The 25,114-nt window shown below is 56.0% G+C and overlaps 1 protein-coding gene, 1 long non-coding RNA gene and 1 gene segment (V, D, J or C); 1 reads left to right on the top strand and 2 right to left on the bottom strand.

The window, feature by feature from the left end:
• The window catches only part of LOC124512415 (Ig mu chain C region membrane-bound form-like), a 33,263-nt gene extending 15,663 nt beyond the window's left edge, over positions 1-17,600 (bottom strand). Inside the window, 7 exon segments of the C gene segment in view lie at positions 8,890-9,386; positions 13,526-13,644; positions 13,866-13,942; positions 14,465-14,680; positions 15,860-15,946; positions 17,064-17,221; positions 17,531-17,600. Of these exon segments, the coding sequence occupies positions 8,890-9,386; positions 13,526-13,644; positions 13,866-13,942; positions 14,465-14,680; positions 15,860-15,946; positions 17,064-17,221; positions 17,531-17,600 (1,224 nt within the window).
• A 2,115-nt stretch (positions 17,601-19,715) lies between these two features.
• On the bottom strand, positions 19,716-23,540 carry LOC124512455 (uncharacterized). Its single transcript, XM_047079929.1, has 3 exons — positions 23,478-23,540; positions 22,315-22,463; positions 19,716-21,433 (listed from the first exon to the last, which is right to left on the bottom strand). Exons 1-3 carry the CDS (start codon positions 23,488-23,490, stop codon positions 20,528-20,530), a joined length of 1,068 nt encoding a protein of 355 aa, XP_046935885.1. The 5' UTR covers positions 23,491-23,540; the 3' UTR covers positions 19,716-20,527.
• Positions 22,029-24,273, top strand: LOC124512457 (uncharacterized). The gene is made up of 2 exons (XR_006962111.1): positions 22,029-22,118; positions 22,317-24,273. It is a non-coding gene; the product is annotated as an uncharacterized LOC124512457 (long non-coding RNA).
• Positions 24,274-25,114: the final 841 nt, after the last annotated feature.

Genomic DNA, 25,114 nt, shown 5'->3' with positions numbered 1-25,114 from the left:
ATGGTGTCTGGATCGGTGTAATGAGGTGTCCAGAATGGGGCTATCTGCTCAGTCTTCCAGGCTCTGCCCATAGCTTCAGCCTCCAGGGGCCCTACCCCTTCCAGAATGGAGACTGAGAAGGTGTCTCCTGGCTCGGCTGCTTACGAGCAAGACTCCAGTGCAGCTGAAGGCTGAACCCCTGGGATGGGAGGGGAGGGCACCCTGTCACTCAGCTCCCCTGTTAGTCATGGCATGTCCATGCAAGTGCTTCTGAAAACAGCCAGTGAGCTAAGAGTGGCTAGATGGGGCCTTGAGGTCCTTCCAGGCCTTGGTGGGCTAATCACACTCTAGGGTCGCATTCCCCCAGGATCGGACACTGTGGTAGACCAGATGGCCAGAATGCAAGTAGTTGAAAAAATTCCTAATGTGCACAGGGAGAGGCTTTGTGTCTGAGATTTGCCTTGGCCTCTGCCATCAGGGAACTTACTCCTGAGCACTTTCCCCCAGAAGGAAGGTCCTTATGCATGAGAAACATGACAGGAAAGCCCTTCTTGCGTCACTTGTTAGACCAGAAGCAACACAAGAGCAAATGGCTGCTGCCGCTGATAAACCAACAGTTGTGAGAAGCCACCAAAGGGAATAGAAAGGAACGAGAAACTGAATTTCCCTCCTCAAATACCCTATGATGAGCAAAAAAAGAGTAAAAACCAGAAAGAAGGCAAGAGCTTACAAACAAACAAACAAACAAACAAACAAAATGGGTGGGAACACAAACTCATGCTACCGTCAAAGAAAGAGCGAGAGTCCAGTGGCTGCTGGCACGCTCCCCACTTCACCCCTACGGCCCACAAGATGCAGTGGGGAGTTAACAAAGTCCGGAGCAGGCCCACATGTTCCTCCCGTTCCTGAGGGAAGGGGCTGGCCACGGGGTCCGCATGCCACAGGACAGAGCACTTTCAGTGCACGGGACAAAGGATCCACAGCGTCAGTCTTCTCAGTGAGTGAGGAGTCAGGACAGGAGTCTGCCCAGATGCCGAGGCTATGGGGTAGTGGTCGGGGGCCTCTGTGGAAGTCTGGCTGGTCCTCCGTGGTGGGAGAGGGGCTGCTGCCGGCACTGGCTCCTGAAGCAGGAGGGACGGCCAGGAGCAAACGCACTCTCATTGTCAGTCTGGCTTTTTGTTCAAGAAAGGAAGCCCCAGCTTCTCCTGAATCTCCTTGTCCAGACCATATCCTTGTGTCCATCTGGGGCCTCCATCATGGTCTTGTCCCCCGGACCTAGGAGTGTTGGTTCTCTTTTCGCTGGGGTCCAAGAGCACATACTGCTGGATGGACACCTCATTTCAACCTGCTCTCTGGCTGGCATGGGAGCTGCCACAAGGACGGGGAGGGCGGCCACAATGGGCCATTAGTGATGGAAGCAGTGGCTCCAAGGCTTGGGTACTCAGGGCAGTACCCCTCCCCCCAGAGTAGGACAAGCCTGTCCCTCTGGTCAGTCCCTGCAATGACCTGGACATTCACAGAACCTCAGAGATCATGACATCTCCTTCTCCCCTTCTTTTCCTGAAGGCTGGGCTGAAGCAGATCAGGCCAAGCTCAATCCTCAGCCAACGGCACTGAGCGGTGTCTGTGGCACGATGTCCCCCTTGCCGTTCCCTCGCCATTGCTGGCATGCTCTCGCGCCGGGGGGGGGGGTTTCCAGCTGTATGCACTTTTGAGGCAGTGTTCAAGTTTTTCTCTTGCGGGTTGTCCTGACTTGGCCTCAGAGGCTCTCACCCACTGTCCCCACAGACTCCTGTCATCAAAGGCTCCCAACGAGAGTGAGTGAATGGGAAGAGCCAAGTAGCCTCAGAATTCTTGGGGCGCTCCCAATGGCCATCGGTCAAGGCTTGGCACCTAAACTGTATTAGAGAAAGTGGATGCTCTTTGGATAAAGGGTCTGGGTGGGCAGAACCAGGAATCATGGCTCCCTCAGTTACCAGAGCATGAAGACAATGAGGGGCTGCCACCACAGCCACTGACCCACCAGAGTTGGCTCCTGTGTGGTGAGCTGCTTTCCTGTTGGTGGCTCCCTAAGGCCCCTGCAGTGGGTAGACCAGTTGGTTTTCTTGGAGTAAGGAAGAGGCAAGAGTGTGCAGAGGTGCAGCTACGTCCTGCTCCACATTTACCACGATTTTCCTTGGTAAGACTCTTGAATGCTCTGAGGCTTAAGATCCCTCATATGCAGAAACACAGGTAATAGCATCTTGCTTACGAGAGTCTTGTGGGATTAAGAGGTAGTGATGCATAAGAGGCCCCTGGTGACAGGAACTCACAGAGAGAAGATCTAAGGAGAGTCATCAGCTATGACATGGAGGCTGAAATATTTGCCTCCATAAAATTTAAAAGTCATTTTATTTTACTTTATTTCATCACGATGAGTGCATTCCTATCTCACCTGCCCCCTCCCCTGCCCTTCTGTAACCATCATTTAGCTCTTTATAGATAAGAGTGTTTTTTTTTAAATTTAGGGAGAGAGGTTAGGGGGAGAGGCAAAAGTGGCGGGAGAGAGAGAGAGAGAGAGAGAGAGAGAGAGAATCCCAAGCAGGCTCCATGCTGTGCATGGATGTGGGGCTTGATCCCAGGACACTGGGATCTTGACCTGAGCCAAAATCAAGAGTCGGATGCTCAAGTGACAAAGCCACCAAAGGGCCCTAAGAGTCTGTTTTTTGGCTTGTCTCTTTTTCTTTGTTCCTATGTTTTGTTTCTTAAATTCATATATGAGTGAAATCATATATTTGTCTTTCTTTGATTGACTTATTTAGCTTAGTATAATTCATTCTAGCTCCATCCACATCCTTGCAAATGGCAAGGCTCCATTCTTTTTCATCACTGAGTAGTATTCCATTGTATACATATACCACATCTTTATCTGTTCATCAGTTGGTGGACATTTGAGCTCTTTCCATAATTTGGTTATTGTTGATAGTGCTGCTATAAACATTGGGGTGCATGTGCCCCTTTAAATTAGTATTTTTGTATCCTGTGGGTAAATACCCAGTAGTGCAATTCCTGGATCATAGGGTAGTTCTATTTTTAACGTTTTGAGGAATGTCCATACTGTTCTCCAGAGTGGCTGCACCGGTTTGCATTCCCACTGACAGTGGAAGAAGGTTCCTGTTTCTCCACATCCTTGACAACACTTGCTGTTTCCTGAGTTGTTAATTTTAGCCATTCTGACAGGTGTGAGGTGAGGTGGTACCTCATCATGATTTTAATTTGTATTTCCATGATGACGACTGATGTTGAGCATCTTTTCATGTGTCTGTTGGCTACCTGTAGGTCTTTGGAGAAATGTCTGTTCATGTGTTCTCCCCATTTTTATATTGGATTATTTGTTTTTTTTTTGGGGTGTTGAGGTTAAGTTTTTTATAGATTTTTGATACTAACCCTTTATGAGATATGTCATTTTCAAATATCTTCTCCCATTCTGTCAGTTGTCTTTTAGTTTTGTTGATCATTTCCTTCACTGTGAAGAAGCTTTTTATCTTGATGAGGTCCCAATAGTTCATTTTTGCTTTTGTTTCCCTTGCCTCTGGAGACATGTCTAGTAAGAAGTCACTGTGATCAAGGTCAAAAATGTTGCTGCCTGTTTTCTCTTGTAGGATTTTGATGTTTTCCTGTATTACATTTAAGTCTTTCATCCATTTTGAGTTTATTTTTGTGTATGCTGTAAGAAAGTGGTCCAGTTTCAATCTTCTGCGTGTTGCTGTCCAGTATTCCCAACGCCATTTGTTGAAGGGACTGTCTTTTTCCTATTGGATATTCTTGCTTGCTTTGTTGAAGATTTGTTGACCATATAGCTGTGGATCCATTTCTGGGCTTTGTATTCTGTTCCATTGACCTGTCTGTTTTTGTGCCAGCACCACACCATCTTTAAACTTTTTTTTTTTTAACTTTTTAAATTTATTTTTGGGACAGAGAGAGACAGAGCATGAACGGGGGAGGGGCAGAGAGAGAGGGAGACACAGAATTGGAAACAGGCTCCAGGCTCTGAGCCATCAGCCCAGAGCCCGACGCGGGGCTCGAACTCACGGACCGTGAGATCGTGACCTGGCTGAAGTCGGACGCTTAACCGACTGCGCCACCCAGGCGCCCCTGCACCATCTTGATGCTTACAGCTTTGTAATGCAGCTTGAAGTCTGGAATCATAGTGTTTCCAGCTTGTCTTTTCTTTTTCAAGATTGCTGTGCATATTTGCCATCTTTTGTTGTTCCATACATATTTTAGAATTATTTGTTCCAGCTCTGTGAAGAATGCTGATGCTTTCTTTTAATATAATTTATTGTCAAATTGGTTTCCATACAACACCCAGTGCTCATCCCAACAAGTGCCCCCCTTCAATGCCTATCACTCACTTTACCCTCTCCCCCACCCCACATTCACCCTCAGTTTGTTCTCAGCATTTGAAACTCTCTTATCATTTGCCTCCCAATCTCTCTGTAACTTTCTTTTCCCCTTCCCCTCCCCCATGGTCTTCTGTTAAGTTTCTCAAGATTCACATATGAGTGAAAACATATGGTATCTGTCTTTCTCTGCCTGACTTATTTCACTTAGCATAACACTCTCCAGTTCCATCCACGGTGATGCAAATGGCCATATTTCATTCTTTCTCATTGCCAACTAGTATTCCATTGTATATATAAACCACATCTTATTTATCTATTTGTCAATTGATGGACATTTAGGCTCTTTCCATAATTTGTCTATTGTTGAAAGTGCTGCTATAAACATTGGGGTTCAAGTGCCCCTATGCATCAGCACTCCTGTATCCCTTGGGTAAATTCCTAGCAGTGCTATTGCTGGGTCATAGGGTAATTCTATTTTTGATTTTTTTTTCAACGTTTATTTATTTTTTTGGGACAGAGAGAGACAGAGCATGAACAGGGGAGGGGCAGAGAGAGAGGGAGACACAGAATCGGAAACAGGCTCCAGGCTCTGAGCCATCAGCCCAGAGCCTGACGCGGGGCTCGAACTCACGGACCGCAAGATCGTGACCTGGCTGAAGTCGGACGCTTAACCGACTGCGCCACCCAGGCGCCCCTATTTTTGATTTTTTGAGGAACCTCCACACTGTTTCCCAGAGAAGCTGCACCAGTTTGCATTCCCACCAACAGTGCAAGATGGTTCCCATTTCTCCACATCCTCGCCAGCATCTATAGTCTCCTGATTTGTTTATTTTAGCCACTCTGACCGGTGTGAGGTGGTATCTTAGTGTGGTTTTGATTTGTATTTCCCTGATGAGGAGTGATGTTGAACATCTTTTCATGTGTCTGTTGGCCATCTGGATGTCTTCTTTGGAGAAGTGTCTATTCATGTCTTCTGCCCATTTCTTCACTGGATTATTTGCTTTTCAGGTGTGGAGTTTGGTGAGTTCTTTATAAATTTTGGATACTAACCTTTTATCCTATATGTCATTTGCAAGTATCTTTTCCCATTCCGTTGGTTGCCTTTTAATTTGTTGATTGTTTCCTTTGCAGCACAAAGGCTTTTTATCTTGATGAGGTCTCAATAGTTCATTTTTGCTTTTAATTTCCTTGCTTTTGGAGATGTAAGAAATTGCAGGTCTCAATAGTTCATTTTTGCTTTTTAATTTCCTTGCTTTTGGAATAAGAAATTGCTATGGCTGAGATCAAAGAGGTTTTTTCCTGCTTTCTCCCCTAGGGTTTTGATGGTTTCCTGACTCACATTCAGGTCCTTCATCCATTTTGAGTTTACTTTTGTGTATGGTGTAAGAAAGTGGTCTAGTTTCATTCTTCTGCATGTTGCTGTCCAGTTCTCCCAGCACCATTTGTTAAAGAGACTGTCTTTTTTCCATTGGATATTCTTTCCTGCTTTGTCAAAGATTAGTTGGCCATACATTTGTCTCTATTTGTCTCTATAGAATAGAGTCTCTATTCTATTCCATTGGTCTCTATTCTATTCCATGTTTCTGTTTTTGTGCCAATAACATACTGTCTTGATGATTACAGCTTTGTAGTAGAGGCTAAAGTCTGGGATTGTGATGCATCCTGCTTTGGTTTTCTTCTTCAATATTACTTTGGTTATTTGGAGTCTTTTGTGGTTCCATACAAATTTTAGGATTGTTTGTTCTAGTTTTGAGAAGAATGCTGGTGCAATTTTGATTGGGATGCATCGAATGTGTAGATTGCTTTGGATAGTATTGACATTTTAACATGTTCTTTTGATCCATGAGCATGGAAAGTCTTTCCATTTCTTTGTGTTATCTTTAATTTCTTTCATCAGTGTTTTATAGTTTTCAGCCTACAGATCTTTTAACTCTTTGGTTAGGTTTGTTCCTAGGTATCTTATTATTTTTGGTGCAATTGTAAATGGTATTGATTCCTTAATTTTTCTTTCTGTTGTTTCATTATTGCTGTATAGAAATGCAACAGATTTTTGTATGTTGATTTTATATTCTGAAACTTTGCTGAATTCATGTATTAATTCTAGCAATTTTTTGGTGGAGTCTTTTGGGTTTTCTACATAGAGCATCATATTGTCTGCAAATCGTGAAAGTTTGGCTTCTTCCTTGCCAATTTGAATGCCCTTTATTTCTTTTAGTTGTCTGATTGCTGAGGGCAAAGATTCCCACACTATGTTAAATAGTAATGATGAGAGTGGGCATTTCTGTATTGTTCCTGACCATAGAGGAAAAGCTCTGTTTTTCCCGATTGAGGATGACATTAGCTGTAAGATTTTCATATATGGCCTTTATGATGTTGAGGTATGTTCCCTCAGTCCCTACTTTGTTGAGGGTTTTTATCAAGAATGGATGCTGTACTTTGTCAAATGCTTTTTCTGCATCTGTTGAGAGGACCAGATGGTTCTTATCCTTTCTCTTATTAATATGATGTATCACGTTGATTGATTTGTGAATACTAAACCACCATTGCATTCTGGGAATAAATCTCACTTAAACATGGTGCATGATTTTTTAAACATACTGTTGGATTTGGTTTGCTAGTATTTTGTGAGGATTTTTGCATCCATGTTCACGAGAGATGTTGGCCTGTGGTTCTCGTTTTTGGTGGTGTCTTCATTTCATTTTATTATTAGGGTAATGCTGACATCATAGAATGAGTTTGGAAGTTTTTCTTTCTCTTGAATTTTATGGAACAGTTTGAGAGGAATGGGTATTAACTCCTCTTTAAATGTCTGGTAGAATTGGAGACTGAAATCTCGTCACGAGAAAATGGCTGCCTTGGCTCAAATGTTTCTGCTTCTCCTTTTCTGTGTGATGCTCATGAGCTGTTTGTTTTGTTTGTCATCTTGTCCACAAGTGCTTCCCCTCAGTGGGCACAGTAAGACCACTCACACTTGCTGAGAGGACAGACATGTTAGTCTCCATCCTATCCTAGCTGTTCATGTCATGATTCCTGCTTTTCAACTCCCAAAAGAAGTTTTCCATTTCAAGCTGCCCTTCTCTGCTCTTTGAGTATGCAGTGGTTGCTCTGTTGTGACAACGTCCCGCAATGTGTGGCCTCCGCTCTGCGAGGTGTGAAAGCCCTGGCTCCTTGTCATGCCCACTTCCTTCCCGCCTCTGGTCACAGGGTCCTCCTCGGACCTCTGCTCTCCTACTAAACGGTGTGCCTAGCTCTGCCTCCACCCCTCCCACCTGGGTCCACCTCATTGACGTCCTTGGGCACCTAGCTCTCCGCGTGCAGCCGCGGCTGTCACCTGCCCTGACCTGGCACTTTTGCCGGGGGGGGAAATTTCTGCTTTGTCGGGACAGAACCCATCTCCTCTCTGTTCAGTCTCCCCAGCCGCTTGGGTCTCAGCCTCATGTTTTAACCACATTAGTATTTTCCACGGGTTTTGTGGCCCCAGCTTCTCCGTGCATCTATTGGTGGCTGACGTATTTCACGAGCAATTTTGCCATGTGGGGGTTATAGAAACCTCTTCACTGGATTCTTGAATGTTCAAACTGTTTTTCAGTAGTGTGACTTTTTCTTGTTGTTGATAAGGCACTTTATTTCTAAAACTGAGACATAATTGACATATAACGTTGTGTAAGTTTAAGGTGTCCGCGTATGATTGTTATGGCAGAGCTAACACCCCATGGGGGGTCACATAATTATCATTTCTTTTTCGTGTTGGGAATAATTAGGATGTGGTCTCTCAGCAAGTAGGAAGTTTACGATACAGTATCGCTGACTGCACTCCCTAGGCTGTGCATCGGACCTCCAGAACTGTTTCATCTACTAGTCGTAAGTTTACACCCCAAACCACGTCTCCCCTGCTCCCCCACCTCCAGCCCTTGGTTGCCATCTTTTGACCTTCTGTTTCGAGGAGTTCGGCTTTTTAAGTTTCTGTACATAAGTGAGATCACACAGCGTCTTTCTGTGGCTCGTGTCACTCTGCATAATGCCCTCGAGGCCCACCCGTGTGGGCCGACAGCAGGATTTCCTTTGGGTGGCTGAGTGACACAGTCCACAGTGTGGACTCCACGTCTTCTCTATGTGTCCGCCCGAGGTGGACACTTAGCTTGATGCCACGTCTTCAGGGGCCTTATTCTGGAAGGACAGACAGGCTCCCGCCTTCCCCTGTGACCTGTCGTGCTGCTCACGGCTGCCTGGCGCTGACCGTGGGGTCAGAAGCGGAGGAGCCTGTGTCTCCCCTTTCTGAGGAGTTCGTCTTTTTGAATCCTGCCCAAGTCGATTCTTTCCAACGCTAACTAACGAAAGAAGAGGAGGGAAGATGTATTTTAAGATGGAATTCATACGCTCCATCCTGGCACAGGCACAATCTGCGGCCAACAGGGAGCCTCGCGCGCCTGAGACGAGGGACCCAGCGTGCAACGGCCGGCACGCGGCGTCGCGGGGGTCCCGCAGGACGCTGGTCACGTGTGCGCCCGTCCTCCGGTGCGCGTACGCGCCTGCGCGGCCTTGGGGCCCCGCGCGTCACCGCCACGCGCACAGCGTCTTCCTTCGTCCCCGAGGCCGGACCGTGCGTGTGTCTGACGGCCGTCGCGGGCGTTGTGTTTCCCGTCACAAGTCCCGCTGCTCCGTTCATTGCTTTCCACTGGTGACGGATGATCGGGTGGACGTGTCCTTCTGTGGCCCGGTTTCCCTGGGGACTCCTCCTCCGGTGCGGGTGCGGCTCGCTGCTGTTCTCCCAATGCCGATACTGTTCCAGTTCACACTCGCACTCGTCGTCTCCCGAAGTGACCCCCTGGACGCGCTCTTTTTGTAGCGTCTCGTCGGAGGGAGGACGGGGCGGACGCCGGGGCGGGGCAGCCTCGGGAGCTCCGCGGCCCGGGGACGGGGACGGGGACGGGGTGGGCGGGCGGCTGGGGTGACCCGCGCTGGGCACCGAGGGGCCCTGCGGACCGCGGTCCCCGCCCCCCGCGGGTCGTGGCACACGAGGCGCTGGGACCAGGGAGAGGTGTTCGTGGGCAGAACGCCGGGCCTTCTCGGCTGTCCTGTGGCCTCCGTCACGTGGGCTCTGCAGGTGTCAGCGGCTCGTGGCTCCTCCCTGCGTCCTGTGCATTCGCGTTACCTCAGTCTCCCTAGGGTCACTAAAAATGGACGTTCCCCTCGCCACGATTCTACATGCGTGTCTCCGCCGATTCTGGGAAGCTGAGGGGCAAGGGCTGTGTGTGTGGGGAGGAGGGGGGAGGGGGGGAGGGGGAGGGGGGAAGGGGGTCCCGGAAGGAGGAAGTCACAGGCGGTGGGAACTGCGAGCCTCTACCACGCCCAGGAGCTCCTGGGACTCAAGCTGCTTCCCCTCCTTCTCCACTCGGCTCTGCGTCCCCAGAGGGGACCTGTATCCAGTACCTGGCCCGGCTCTCCGGCCTCCGGTCCAACCAGCTCCGGGCCCCACCCCCGCCCCGGCAGGTGCAGCCCCCCTCCCCCGGAACATCCCCAGGGGGACCTGCTGCTCCCCCAGCTCCCCGCCTGCCCGCCCGCTGGTGGTCTGGCCGCATTCGTGCCTCTCTCCACCCTTTACTGCTGCCTTTGGGGTTGGTTAATTAAACAATATTTTCAGTATTTCATTTATGCTCCTCTGTTGGCATCACAGCTCCTTGTGCCTGACAGTGACGACTGTACGCTCGTTGTACGGTGTTCATGGCTCCCGCACATGCACACGCCCCCCCCCCCCCCCCGCAAGCAGGCTCTTTTACTTAAAATGGGTATGTCTTTTGCATGAAACCTTCCAACTATCTATTGGTTGGATAAAGTTTCAATTAAATTGAAATTTAATTGAATTTATTATTTCAAATAAATAATTTTATTTCCAACAGTCTGTATTATCTGTATTGAATGTTGGTTGTATATGTGTGTACATTCATATGAAGATTTTCATTATTCAGCTTGTATAATATAGACTCGAAAACATTATACTTTTTATAATTAAATATTAATGTCTTACATATGGATTTACTCTGTAAGGAAGAATTGAAGGGGTTAGTCCCCCAAGTTCACGCACATGGAAAATATATTTGAATGCCCGTGTTTTGGGTCATAAAATTCTTGAGTCATATTTTCTCTCCAACAGAGTTTTATGGGCATAAATAAGCTTTCATTTTCTTTTGAGAAATCAGGTCAGATTGGTTCTCCTCTTGTCAATGATCTGATCTCCTTTTGCTTATTTCGAAGTTGTCAATTGCAAAATGAACAAATCTTTTAGAATTTCTAATGTTTAATCTTGAGAGAGAGAGAGAGAGAGCAGGGGAGGGGCAGAGAGAGAGGGAGACACAGAATCCAAAGCAGGCTCCAGGCTCCGAGCTGTCAGCACAGAGTCTGACGCGGGGCTCGAACTCATGAACCTCAAGATCATGACCTGAGCCGAAGTCGGACACTTAACTACCTGAGCCACCCAGGCGCCCCTCCTGCCTTTTAGAATTTCTAAAAGAAAGAAGAGTTTTACCAGAGCGCAAGTGAAGCCGCTGCTGGGACCCACACTTGCTCCGGAAGCAACCTTTAGTGTGGGGGATTCTCACATGAAGAGATACAGATCTTCATGAACGAAGAACATTCCAGAAAGTCACCGACTCATGTCCTGTTTCCAGTACGTTCAAGGCTGCAGTCTCCAACCTTATGGGAACGTGGGGAGGTCTTACTCTTATCTTTCTGTTTGCAATGTTTCCTGCAGGTTATTTGCCGCTGAAGTAGACGTATGGCATGTGCTCAGGGCAGAGAAGGAGCCCCTGCTGGGAAGTCTGGTCGTGTCGTTCTGGCCTTGGTCAAAGTAGAGCCTTCCTGGGCACTCAGGAAGTGCCTTAAAGCTGAATATCTCCTGTATTTTATTGAGCCCAGTAACTGTATTGACTGCTCTGGGTTGTTTTTTTCCTGAGAAGTTTAATAATGTTCTGGAACACTGTTCGAACACTGTTTTGAATCCTGTTGGTTGGTTTAAGATTCCCTATCGTCTTTCTGCAACTGGCGGGACTGGTGGGACTGCAGTGAGGGGCAGCCCCCAGGACCCCCAGGTGTGAGCATGTGTGAGGTGTGGTGACGGGCTTCCACAGGTCTCTGGCGTTGGGGGTGTGTGACCTCTGAGGTTTCCATGCAGACGACCCGCAGGGTGACACTGACTCCAGGGAGGAGGCTTCTGGGTGGAGGGACCCCCCCACACACACAACAAGGCCCCCCTCAGAGCAAGTGTGGGCCTCGTGAGTGACTGTGGGGTTTTCTCTGAGACGGGGGGGGGGGGGCTCTGGGAGGGTTTCCAGCAGGTGCATGGGGTGGGGGAGGGTCCAGAGAAGGTCTTGGAAGGCCTGCTGTTGCCACTTAGGGTGGTGGGGTGCACCGGGAGGCATGGGGTGCACAGGCGGGCCATGGGCCCCAAGCAGGCCATGCACAGTGGGCTGTGTGGTGTCCTCTGAGTGTGTAGGGCTTCACAGTGGAGCCTACAGGGTTTGGGGTGGATTAGACATGGGGAGTGAGACAGAGCAGCCGTGAGTATGGGCGGCCACGGAGAAGGAGCAGAGGGTGTGCAGTGGTGGGGCAAGCTCCAGGGAGGTGCCAGTGCCCAGGTGGCGTGTGGGCATCTGGTCCATCCAGGGCCAGGACCATCAGTGTGTAAATGGTGTTTGAGCCGGAGGACCGGAGGACGTGGAGGGATGCATGCAGGAGGACTAGGACCCTCGTCCCGGGTCCTCGGTCAGGAGTTGGGGGGAGGGCGGGAGCAGCGAACGGACACCGGCCAGGGAGGAGAGGCCAGACTGCAGACGCCTCAGAGGCCAGGAGCGTGCCTGAATGTGCGGGAGGAAGGTGGGGGTCACTTGTCTGCAGCTCACGGGCTTGGGCATCCCGGAACCATTAACCAAACCCAACTTACCTGGGACCCGACTTTGATTTCTCTGACTTAAATGGTCTTCATGCTTTCAAACCATTTATTCTTTTTTTTTTTTGAGTCTTTTAAAGCATTTTTATTTAAATCTGTAAATGTGCACAGAGGACACAGGATGTCCCCCGGCCTCTGGCTCTGCACAGGAGTATGCTGGAACAAGGAAACAGAGTGAGAACATCTTACTGCATTGTGGGACAGAGACATATCCTCATTATAGCTATTAAATGTAGGTAACATCTGTCTAATTAGCCTTATTGTAGGGGTGTCTGGGTGACTCAGTCTGTTAAGTGTCTGACTTCGGCTCAGGTCATGATCTCACGGTTCTTAGGTTTGAGCCCCACATCGGGCTCTGTGCTGACAGCTTGGAGCCTGGAGCCTGCTCCGGATTCTGTGTCTCCCTCTCTCTCTGTCCCTCCCCTGCTCACACTCTGTCTCTTTCTCAAAAAGAAATTAAAAAAATTAAAAAATGAATTAGCCCTACTGTAGTTGCATTCTCCTTTTACAAAATCTTGCATTTATGCATCTAACCTACAAAATGTGAAAAACGCTCTAGAGAGTTGAAGAAAGGAGTTGGAATGAATCACCGTCAGAAGACAGGAGATATATTTTAAAAATAGAGTTAGGTGTTTCCACGCACACCACATAAAGGTCCTGCTACTGGTCAGTCCTAACTGCAAATAGTCCTGTTTGATTAAGTAACAAGATTCATGCAACAGAAAAGAAAGTAGCACCATATAATCCGTAAGTTCAAATAAACATCCATTCTTGTTTTCGTGTGATGGTGACAGGTACGTGTGCACCTGTGTGCTACCTGTCCCAACATGGTGCCGTCTTTTGTTTGGTGTGACTGTGTCCTTGTTGGCTGCCTGTGAAGGTGGCCTCTTTGGGGACCCACACACATGCAGGCAGGTGGGGGGGGCAGGCTTTTCTCTTATTCTGATCAAAATAGGAGATGACCTCAGCTGGGCAAGCAGGTAGGGAGGGAGCCTCAGACTGGGGAGACTGGATGGGACCCACAGCATAATCCCAGTGGGGGTGGTGGCTGGGAAGCTCCTCCATGGGGATCAGTCAGGATGCGTAAAATAGAAACCCCACTGCACCAGCTTAATCCTCCCGTGTGAGAACAGAGGAATCTGTCAACACCACTGGGGGCCAAGATTTCATCTATATTTTTGGCCCACTATCTTTAGTAGGTGAGCAAAGGGCCGCTCACCTCTGGGCCTTGCATCTATATCCCAGGATAGGCAGGCAGCAAACAGCAAAGTATACTCTGGAAGCCTCCTTCTTCCCAAGTAGATCTCACTGGCTTCTGTGGGTCCTGTGGCCACTGGGCTGCAGAAGAGACTGGGAGGTGCCGGGAAGTTGAGGGGAAAGTGGATATCAGCTGGGTGCTGGGGTGGCCTGCCCCAGGCAGACTGTGTGGTGAGGGCCTGTAAGAGCTAAGCCCAGCAGCCTGCAGCCCCCTTCAGCATGTGGCCACCAATTCAAAATGGCGCCAGGGAGCATTGGGGTCATGACCCCTGTGTGTCCAGGCTGTGGAGAGTTGGGCTCACCTTGCTGGGTCGTGGGGATGGCTGTGGGTCGAGGTCACGGGTGCCATGCCGGTGAGCTGGAGGGTCCTGAGGGGTCCCTGCAGGTGAGAGTAGGGGAAAGCAGCAACAACCCCAGGAAGGGTGGGCCAGGAGGGGGCAGGGTGACCGCGGGTGAGTGTGCATGTCACCCTGAGGCTGCTGGGCTCGAGGACCAGAGGGGAGAGTGTTTGGGAGGTGGGGGTCACTGTGAGGGCCTTCTCAGTAATCAGTCTTGTGGGGCTGGGGAGGGAGATCTGTGGACCGTCGTCTTCTGGAAGGTGGGGAGTGGTGTGGCCTCCTTTCTGGCCGCTGGCCGAGCAGTGCGCCCTGGCAGGAGTGTGTCCTCATCCAGGGCTGCATGGGGTTCCCTGGGACCCTCCCCAGAATGGTTGCATCTGGATCTGCAGATCAGTAAGATTCCTGGGTAGGGGGTCCGTGTGCACTGAAGCTTGAGGGTGCTGACCTTAGGGACCTGGAGAAGTGGGGCTTTTGTCCCCTGCCTGGGGACAGGAGCACTGACTTGTTGGTGTCCTATACTGCTGGGGGCTCCAGGGCTGGGGCGTGCTCCTCTGTGCCTGGACCTTGCACATCTGGGTCCCTGTGTCCCCTTTGCCCGCTGCATCACCGCCTGGGACCAGGGCTCCTGAAGTGCAGCCCAGCTCTGTCTTGGGCTCCAGCTCGTTCCTGAATGACTCAGGCTCCCCCATCTGAGGCCCCCTGTCCTCCCAGAGGGCATCCTTGATAGCCCCTTGGTCCCCGTTGCCAAAGTCCTGGACGCTTCTCCTCTCCACCTGCAGCTAGAGTGCCTGGTCCTCCAGGAAGGGGCCCTGACTGACCCACACACTCCAAGCCACACCCTGTGCCTCCCCTTCTCAGTGTCACCTGTACATGTGCAAACGTCTGTATACCCTCAGGGCGGCGTGTGCCTGCTGTGTCACACCCCAGGGCCTGGCTAAGTTCCCTGGGCTGATGAGTGAGGGAGTGAGTGAGTGCAGTATTGTGGTGCTGGGAGTGAGGGAAGAAATATAGAGTTGACCAGAGGAGAGAAACTGCAGGGAAATCCATGGAGGGAAACCCCAGCTTTAAGGTAAAGTACCTGAAAACCTCCCAGGCCTGAGTGCAGGGAGGGCAGGGAGGGGAGGGGAGGGGTGTGGAGGAATGGGGTGGGACAGGAAGGGAAGGCAGGAGGGGGTTTGCTGCCCTGGAGCTTATCTGCTTCCTGCCTGGGACATGTGGTGCTGAGCCCAGGGAGCTGCGCGGGAACAGGGTGCCTGGAGCCTGGCTGGCTCTGCCCCCAAGACCGGTGCTGGCCAGTGGGGACCTGGGCTGGATGAGCCTTCACCCAGGAAGGGAGGCCTCTGAGCTGGGGGCTCCAGGCCCTCTGGAGACTGGCTCACAGGTGACAGGTGGGTGGGTGCAGGCTGGTGGAGGGCCCCAGTGAAGGCAGAGCTCCTCTTCCTTGCTCCACATGGTGGGCTCGGGCTTTTGGGAGTCCTGTTGTGGGCTGGGGGGCCCTGGCTGCCCCGTGTGGCCGAGTCCTCAGTGCTGGGACAGGGGCTCTTGAGGACCCAATGGCTGCAGCATGGGGGCCCCAGGGAGAATGCTGCCTGGATGACCGTCCCCACAGGGGAGGGCACTGGGCTCAGGGGCGATGGGCAGAAGGGGCGCACGGGTCCCTCTGGGTGGTCTTCCTGGTGCTGCCTGCTTGGCGGCCGGTGGCTGACGGGCACCCCATGTGCTGGCCACCAGCCGGGCATTCCAAAGGGGCCTGAGGCCCGGCTGGACTCTGTCCAGCAGTGGCGCCTGGATGACCGACGTGAGGGGTCGTGCCTGCTGACCCCCGCCCAGGGCAGCAGTGGCAGGAGCAGATGCTTGTGTCTCCCTGAGGGACACAGGCCTTGAAGGTCTGCTCTGGAGGGTGAGGACAGGGCCCAACCGCCCCCGGCCCCCCGCCCGGCCCAGCCTCCTGTCCTAACCCGGAAGCGGGGAGGCTGAGGGGTGTCCAGGGCTATCCGGGTACCCCAGGAGCCCGTGGACACCTCCTGGCTGGGGGCGGGGCTCCCCTGTCGGGCCACGAGCTTCAGGCTGGGCCCCCAGAGCCCATGGGGACAGCTTTGGCCACAGCCAACGTCTCAGTGCTAGTTCCCACCGGACAGTGACCCCGGGCTGCTCAGAATACTCCAGGCTCCTCCTTGGCCGTGAGGTCCCCGCACGGAGGGATGGGCTGCTGGGTGGAGGTATTCTGTCTGGCGGGGCCTGCGGGTGGGTTTTATGAATGGCCTGAGGCACTGTGAGCCCACCCGCTACTACCCACTCTGCCTCAGGCCTGCACAAAATCCACCAAGGACCCCCAGATGGGGAGGCTGCACTGGGCAGCCTGTCTCCTGGAACAGGACCCTCCTCAGGCTATCACTGACCCCCTGAACTGGGTGGGAGGATGCAGACCTCAGGCCGGGAGGCAGGCCCTTCTGCTGGTGGACCCACTTGGGGGCAGGGGTTTCCGGCCTGGAGGGTGTCACCGTGGGACCAGCTTCCGCTATACCACCATGACACAGACTGACTCATAAACCTCCTGGCCTGCTGGGGGCTCAGCCCCCTCCTGGGTCTTGTCTGATAGATGAACGCTGGGGGCTCAGGCCCCTCCTGGGTCTTGTCTGATGGACGGACGCTGGGGGCTCAGCCCCCTCCTGGGTCTTGTCTGATGGACGGACGCTGGGGGCTCAGCCCCCTCCTGGGTCCTGTCTGATGGACGGACGCTGGAGGCTCAGCCCCCTCCTGGGTCTTGTCTGATGGACGGACGCTGGGGGCTCAGGCCCCTCCTGGGTCCTGTCTGATGGACGGATGCTGGGGGCTCAGCCCCCTCCTGGGTCTTGTCTGATGGACGGACGCTGGGGGCTCAGCCCCCTCCTGGGTCTTGTCTGATGGACGGACGCTGGGGGCTCAGCCCCCTCCTGGGTCTTGTCTGATGGACGGACGCTGGGGGCTCAGCCCCCTCCTGGGTCTTGTCCCATGGATGGCGGGGGCGGGGGGCTTCTCCATGCTGGACACTCCCCCTGAGCTCTGGAGTCTGGAGTTCCAGTGCGTGAGGATTCTGGGGCACGTTCAGCCCAGTCCGGTGTCTGGTTGAGCCCCATACGGGTGGGTGGGCTCTGAGGCAGAAGCCAGCCTCCCCCAGCCCACCCTGCGTGGAGCGGGGCTGCAGCCTGAGCCCGGGTCTGGTGGGCTGGCCTCCTGCTCCTTGGGCTCTGGGCCCCTGGGCATGTTGGGCCCGTCCTGTCTGTGAGGGGTCTGCTGCTCAGTCAGCATGCGGCTGGTCAGTGTCAGCCAGAACGGGGTGCCTGAGGGCAGAGGGGCAGAGGGCTCAAGGAAGGGCTTTTGGGTCTGTCCTGGGCCACTGTGGGGGTTGTGACACCTTGAGAGGGTCCCGTACAGAATCTCCCCTCCCTCCCGTTCCCCCTGGGGTAGGGGTGTGGCACCTCAGCCCAGCTCCCCTGCACTGGCAGTGCCCTGTACACCTGCCCTCCACCTGGCAGGTGCGGGGTCACGGGCACCGGGACTTGGGAGCCGGGCCAGCACCCTGGGCTCGGCCCCGGGCTCACAGGGCGCTCGGCAGGGGGATCAGCTCAGATCTCGGTCAGGTTCCGGGCCTGAGCTGCCCCCGCCCCAGTCGCTGTCTGGTATCTGCTCTGCAGTAGTCACAGTGCTGTTGGATATCATGGTGGGGGAGCCCGGCTCCCCATCCTCTGTGGCTTCCCCTCCCCGGAAGGGTCTTAGCACAGCACGTGGAGGGAAGAGGAGGGAGAGCTCAGGGAACAGGGAGAGGAGGTGAGGGCTGGGGGCCATGGGGAGGGCTCCCTGCAGAGGGCCTGCCAGCTGACTGTACCCCAGCCACGTGCCCAGGCCCGAGCCCAGGGTGCAGGAGGGCCTCCTGGGTGTGCAAAAACCCCGCACCATCCTCTTGTTCTCAGAGGGGGAGCCTCCCAGGCAGTGAGGCCGGGCGGCTGGGAGGAGAGGGGCCGGCTCTGGAGGTCAGCGCTGTCCATACCCTTTCCTCCCAGGGTGCTTGCGCTGGACCCCGGTGCCCAGACCACAGTGCCCCAGCCCTGCCTCAGGACAGCACCGGCTTGAGGTCTGCAGCCTCTGATGACAACTGGGGGGACAGCATGAGGGGACAGGGCCCAGCCCCTAGCAGGAAGCAGTGGGGCCCAGGGAGGGAGGCTGGTTTTGAGCATAAGCCGTGTTGCTGTGGGAGGTAGTACCCCAGTACCCACAGTGACAGAGGCTCAGACAATATGGCCTGTCCCTGGGGCCCAGAGGCGGGCCCTGCTCACAGCTGCTCAGCCTGTCCTGGCCGAGGCCACAGCCCCTCAGCCTGCCTCCGAGGGACATGCTGAGGCAGGTGTACCCCAGGGAGGTTGAGTGTGGGCTGGGCTGGGAGCTGGGGCTTGGTCGAGGGGCCCTGGGTCCGCCTGGGTCCTGACCCTGGCGTGGCTCATCTATAGTCCGTGGTGAGGAGCTGGGCGTCTAGGACTGGTCCCTGTGGCCTGTGGAGGGGGTGCTGATGGAGCCTCTGTGGAGGGGAGGACCGACGGATGGACGTGGGGTGACCTGTGCCAGCCTGAGGGCTCTGTGCTCACTGTCCTGGTGAAGGCAGGGCGGCTGCTGGGCCTGGGCTCTGTGACTCACAGGCCTGGTCCCTCTGCCCCTGTGTGCACCCAAGCCTGTGGTTTCCTCCTCCCCAGGCCCAGCACAGCCCCTCTGGTTATGGATGTGCCTCCTCATTTAGAATCAGTCAGCCCCGGAGACCCCCTGAAGCACAGACCCCAGCGTGAGGGGCCCATCCCTCCAGGGCCAGAGGCTAGAGGTGAATGCCTCAGACTGACAAGGGTGAGCTGCCAGGCCTGGGGTCAGAGGGTGGGCCCCCAGGCAGCAGGTGGTGCCGGGCCTGGTTGCTGCTATGAGGGGCATCACTGTGGTACCACCCGTAGTAATAGACACTGTCTGATGCCCCATGACAATAACCAGGGCCTGGCCCCTGCAGGCGGGGCTGGTGGGAGGAGCTTCCTCAGGACGGGGAGGGCCCAGGGGCCATTAGGGCTGTGGAGGAGGCTTGGATCTGCCCTGGGACCAGGATGCATGCCCGTTGCCGCGGTGGGTGCCTGGAGGCCGCAGTCTGCAGCCCTGGCTGGGCTGGGACGGGAGGGGACGTGCCCAGAACGCCTGGGCTGGTAAAGGTGGATGCAAGGACTGTGGACTCCTTGTTCGTGGATGCCAGGCCTGGGAGGCACTGGGGCAGGCTGGAGATGGAGGTGTGGGTCTGCCGCATTGCTGGGGCTCGAAACAGTTGCTCCAGGGTGGGAACAGCGGCATCGGGGGCCATGGGCTGGCCAGTGAGGAGCTGTCCGCTTGTGGGAGTCTGCGGTGGGCTGGCAGGGACCTGGGGCTCGGGCTCAGGTCCGAGGGGCACTGGATGGGGCGGGCAGTGGGGGAGGAAGGTAGTGGCTTCCAGACAGGCCCTGTGGAGGGGACAGTCCCCCACGCCACTGCCCTTTGCCCTTGCCTGCCCATCCGGGAGATTCGGGCTGAGCTTCGCTGCTGTAAGTCATGCAGTAGATGCGCTCCTACCCCAACCTCCCCCCCGCCCCACCCGCGGTTAAAATCCCTGCTGTCCTGGGGCGCCTGGGTGGCGCAGTCGGTTAAGCGTCCGACTTCAGCCAGGTCACGATCTCGCGGTCCGTGAGTTCGAGCCCCGCGTCGGGCTCTGGGCTGATGGCTCAGAGCCTGGAGCCTGTTTCCGATTCTGTGTCTCCCTCTCTCTCTGCCCCTCCCCCGTTCATGCTCTGTCTCTCTCTGTTCCAAAAATAAATAAAACTTGAAAAAAAAAATTAAAAAAAAAAAATCCCTGCTGTCCTACAGCCAGTCTCCCAGGAAGGTGCACCCAGTGGGGGTGCCCCTGCTGGGAACAGAAGCCTGGACGTGGGCAGGGGCAGAGTGTGTTTAGGAAGGCCCAAGATGTGCAGCAGAGGGCCGGAGCTAGGGGGCCGCGTGGCGGGGAGCTGGGTGAGGCCCTGGACAGCGTCCTTCCCCAGGAGCCTGGCGGGTACGGAGGGGAGCGCAGCTCTGGGCCCCTAGCAGGGCCTGGGCTGGGCTGGGCTAGGCTGGCTGCTTGGAGGGGCTTTCCCTGGAGGGCACTCACTGTGGGTGGGTTTCTAGCCTCCCGGCAACGACCAGAGCCCGCACCGCCCGTCTCCTGGGGCACAGGCCCCAGGAGCCCCCGCTGGCCCGTCCAGGATCAGGACCCATGTCCCTGAGGACGGCACGGGCTGTGAGGTGCCCCACTCCCTGAGAGCGAGCCTGTCCTGCCTCCAGCATCAGTGAGCTCCTACGCAGCCTAGTGTGGGCCTAGCTCCAGTGTCCACTCCTGCCAGCCCCGCGAGGGTCTCTGGGGGTCCTGCCCACTGGGAGTTTGCCCAGGGTAGACTCTGTCCTTCCTGCTCGGTTCCGCCGTGGTGTGAGAGCAGGTCCGTTTCTGCCAGTGCGGATTGTGCGGCCACTCAGAGCCCTGTGAAGCCCCCAGCTGCGGGTGGATGTTGTACCTGGACACGAGCCCTCGGGCCGAGCTGGCTGCCGGTGGCTCAGGAGGCCTAGGGTCCCGCTCTGGCCCTCAGGAGCCGGGCTGGAGGGCCCTGCCGCTCTGGCTGGCTTTTGCTGCCGGGTCTGTCACCGTGGGCGTAGTAGCTACCGTAGTAACACAGTAGAAAGTTCCCCGTCAAAAAGCCCCCGAGCGCAGCGGAGGGGCCCCTTCCCTGCCAGAGCCCCAGGCGCCCAGCCGGGCGTGTCTGCACAGGTGTCCAGAGCTGCCCCACGTGGTGGGCAGCTGGCGGGGTCCGGCTGCCCTGTCTCCCCAGGGACACCTGCTGCAGGGGCGGGTGGAGACTGAGCTTCCACGGGCGTGGGCACAGGGGGTGTGGGTGGTGGCCCGGGGTCTGACACACTCTTGGGGTGTGTGCCCACATCTGTGGCCCAGGCCACGGGGAGAGTGTCCACTTCGGGGATACTGTGTCTGCAGCGTGTCTCCAGGGTCGCTGGGGGCCTCCTGGTGAGGCCAGGTTTGGACGAGGCCAAGGGGACCACAGAGCATGGGATGGATGCACCAGCCAGACCGGTCGAGGGGCACGTGGGTCTATCCGTCCTCCCAGAAGAAACGTTTCCCAAATCGGGTTCAAACAGCCGTCCCTGAAGGGGGGAGTCCTGCCCACCTTCCCGGGTCCCACGGGGCAGGCCCCCAGTCTGCTTGGGGAACAGGTGCTGTGGGGTGACGTGGGGTTGGGGTGATGTGGGGTGTGGGGTGACGTGTCCGGGTAGCCCAGTGGCCACAGGGTGGGGCAGGGCCCGCTCACCAGGGCAACCCGTGTGCTGTCCCGGCCCAGACAGGCAGGTCTGGCTGAGGTTTGGGGTGGCCTCCGCTGGGGGGTTTCAGGGTCTGATGGAATCAGCAGGCAGGGTCCTGGCGCGGCGTCCCGGAAGCCCCGTTCCTTCCGTTGTGCCTGCTGCGGGTGGGTTTCGGTTACAGGCTGCACTGCCCTGGTGACACCACATGCATGGTGATGTGGCCCCATTCAAAACCCGGGGGAAGGCGTCCCTGCTGCGCTGAGAGCAGGGCCACAGCTGGGACCCCCCGGGATGGGGTTTTGGATGGGTGCTGTAATGCTGTGGTAGCACAGCTACTCCCGATACAGTAATCACCACAGTGACACAGACCCGCCTCCAATCCTTCTTCCCAGGGGGGCTGCGGGGCTGGAGGGGGAGGAGCCTGGGATGCCCAGGGCTGATCCGAGGGCGGAGGCGGAGCCCGGGGAGGCTCCTTGCCAGAACAGGGCACTAGGCGGCCGCCCATGCCACATGGTGGGGCGTTGTGAGGGGTCACTCTGGGGCCAGCAGGTGGTTCCCACCCGGGGAGGCTGGAGCGGACAGGGGTCAGTCCTGTTGCCGCTGAGCCTTGCACTCGGGGTCTGAGTTGTGCTCAGACCCGCGAGGGCGTCTGGCTCTGCCTCACCGGCCCCTCTCTGGCTGTCTCCCTTTGCCATCTGCCTGTGGCCCCATCTACCTTAGAGCCACCTGGGATTGTGCCATTGTGGTGACGGGCCTCGGTGACCAGCCACTGCCGGAGCACCTGCTGTCCTCGGATGCAGTTTCAATTCCCCCTGGTTCTAGCAGGACCTGGGGCACATGCAGGTGAGGAAGTGGGGGTGTGGGGAGGCCCAGGTGCAGGGTGGCCCAGGTACGGGGAGGCCCAGGGGAGGCCTAATCCTGGTTTAAGTCTTAGTTCAATGAGCTGGACGGAATTTGCCCTCCTCAAGGGCCCTTCATGTTAGTATGAAAACGGGCCTGCGTTGCTCTTTTTGGGCTCTTTGGGGCATGATTCACTTACAGGGTCCAGGAGCAGGTCTGCGTGGCAGTGACCGCGTCTGTGGAAGTCTGAAGCCCCGTCCACGAAGCCATCCGGGCCGGGGATGTCGGGTCTCTGGACGGCTCCCACCGCGGTGTCCGCCTGCTGAGCCGTCTGGCTAAGCTTCGTTGCTAGGAAGGGAAACGTGACGCCTATTCTGTGCTAACAAGTGCATTCTGCTGGTCGTCCCCAGCGTGAGCTGCTGCGATACCCTGAGTGGGCGAGTCCACACCCGCACCTGGCGCCTGCCCCACCCGAGCCACGGGAGCAGCAGTCATTTGGGGGAGCAGGGGTGTGGACATGCCCTCAGCCGACCACTGAGCCTCCAGTGTCCCAGGTCCCCTCCTGGGGCCGGAGAGGGCAGGGCCGTGGCCCCAGGAGGCCTGGCAGCTTTGCGGGGGTGGGGCGCACATTTGTACAGCAGATGAAGGATGCTGGGGCGGGGCCCGTGGTCGTGGGCTGAGTGCTCGCTGTGGCTGCAGGCTGCGGCCTGGTGCCTGTCTTCACGTGGTCCTCAGCACCCACCCCGCGGGGCTGTTGTTATTACTGTTATGACTATGCCACTGTGCGGTGGGCGTGCTGAGGCCCAGGCCTCCACACATCTACCTCCCCCCTGCTCCCTGCTGGTAGAGGTCGCTGGGACGAGAAGGAGGGGACGGAGCTGGGTGGCATCTGGCCAGATGCACGTGTTCAGGGGCCGCGTGGATGGTGCAGTTTGAGGTCCACCCTGGTCCATGAACCCTGGGCTGGTGGCCAGTGCCCATCGGTTCCCCACTGGGACCACCACGGGGTCTGGGAGAGTGGCCTCTCCCCTCACGTCCTCCAGGCCACTTCTGGAGCCACGGCAGACAGCGTCGTGGGATGGCAGCTCTCCCGGCATCCGAGTAGCCCCTCTGCCTGACATCTAGGCCCCAGGGTTAGGGTGGGCTTTCCTGTGGGGCTGTAGCCTGACGAGGGAGCCCCTGGCCGTCCCTGGCCCATGACCAGTCACAGCAGCCACAGTGCTGGGCCCCAGAGACCAGGGTGCCCATACTCCTCCTAATTTTGAGGAGTGGTCTTGGGGGAGTGAGGGGGACAAATTTGGGGAGCCCCTTCTGGAACTTTCCTCCTCCCCAGCTCCTCCCCTTCACCCCTGGGACTCTCACCTCTTGGAGCCATGGTGGTGTCGGGTAAGCATTTCTGGAAACTTCCATCTCTGAGCTTTAGAAACCATTTGTGGATTTTAAGGGCTTTGATCCCCAGGAAAGGTGGAGAAATAAGTCAGCCAGGCCGAGTGCTGAGGACAGACGAGCTTCTGCAGGCGCAGAAGCCTCTCCTGCAGCCTCCTCGCTGTGAAACACGTGTTCTTGTGTGCAAGAACACATCTGACGACGGAGCAGGCACACGTGCCCTCTTCCACGCGCACACAGCCGTGTCCGTGGTGCTGTCCTCAGGAAGCGGCAGGACGTAGTCGGAAGGAGAAAGCGCGCATCCGTGCCTGGTCCGTGGGTCGCCCACAGGAAGCCTGCTCGCCCCAGACCTGCAAGGGTCCCAGCCTCCCTGGCTGCCGGTGGGCAGCCCTGTGGGGTGGAGGGTGGTTAGGGGCTTTGGCTGCATCCTGCGTCCCTGCGCTCAGGGGTCCTGGGCGCCCCTGTGGTTTCGTCCTGGTGGTCCATGTTCCGCTGTGTCCAGGAGCTCGGACTGGGGCTTCGAGGACATTCTGCAGCTGGGCCCTCCCAAAGAGCTGGCAGTGACCGGGGGCTGCTGAGGGGGCAAAGATTAGGCTCGCTGCTGCTCTGCCCTCGGCAGAGACCAGTCAGACCCCTCCCCAGCAGAGCAGACTGCACTGGGCCTTGGCCTGAGGGGGGTGGGGGGTGGCTGCTGCCCCAGCTCCCTTCTCGGTGCGACAAACCGTCCGAGACCTGTCTCTCTTGGGTCACATCACAACTTGCATCTGCTCTCCTGGCCTCTGTGTTCATGTGGGGGCTGGGGACGGTGCCGCTTGGTGCCAGCCTCCCTCAGGCAGTCCTTGAAGGGCCCCTCTGCCAAATACACGTGTCCTTTCCCAACTCCGGTCTCCCCGGGAGTGCTGGCCCCTCACCCTCGCCAGGCTAGGCGCTCAGGAGCACAGCCCGCGTCGCCGGCTCCGTGAGCACAGGCTCCAGGACGTGATGCAGGGCCCCCTGGTCTAGGGGAGCACTCACTCTGGTTCTCGTCGCTTCACCAGGGCGGACAAAACACTTTTACCTGCACCTCCCTCCGCACCAGTTACAAGCCCCGTGCCTGCCAGTGGTTCAGGCCCAGAGCTCTTCGTCATCCCCAGCTGGGCAGGGGCCCAGGCGAGGCTCAGTGACAGATGCCTGCCTGCTGTTGGGAAGGACATGGCTTCCTCAGTGCCCCCAGGATGTCAGCTCGACTCTCTGGATCTTTGCTTTGCCCCAAGGGCGTGGTGGAAATGTGTCTAGTCCTGAGAGGGGGAGCCCAGCCCTGAGAGGGGTGCTCTGATCCCAGGAAGCGGTGTCTGGCCCAGAGAAAAGGATCCAGAAGCATCCAGGGCCACACCCTGCACGTCGCTTGGCTGAGGGCCCCTCCTTGTGTCCTCAGAGCTGGAGGGGTGGTGTCCTCTCTCTCCTGTAAGGATGTTGTGATGACATTTAGGGCTTTGATAATAATCCAGGAGAGCCTCCCCATCTCGTGACCTTAACTAAATTCATCTGCACAGACCCCTTCTCCATATAAGGTGACAGTCACAAGCTCTGGGAATAAGGACCTGGATATTTTTTGGGGGCCACTTGTGAACGCT

The sequence above is a fragment of the Lynx rufus genome, unplaced genomic scaffold, assembly GCF_022079265.1.
Source record: "Lynx rufus isolate CCGP_SWC_20201006 ecotype Redwood Valley unplaced genomic scaffold, mLynRuf1.p SCAF_17, whole genome shotgun sequence".
Taxonomy (NCBI): domain Eukaryota; kingdom Metazoa; phylum Chordata; class Mammalia; order Carnivora; family Felidae; genus Lynx; species Lynx rufus.
Note: the sequence above shows the minus strand (reverse complement) of the source record. Positions and strands in the feature narration are given on the sequence as shown.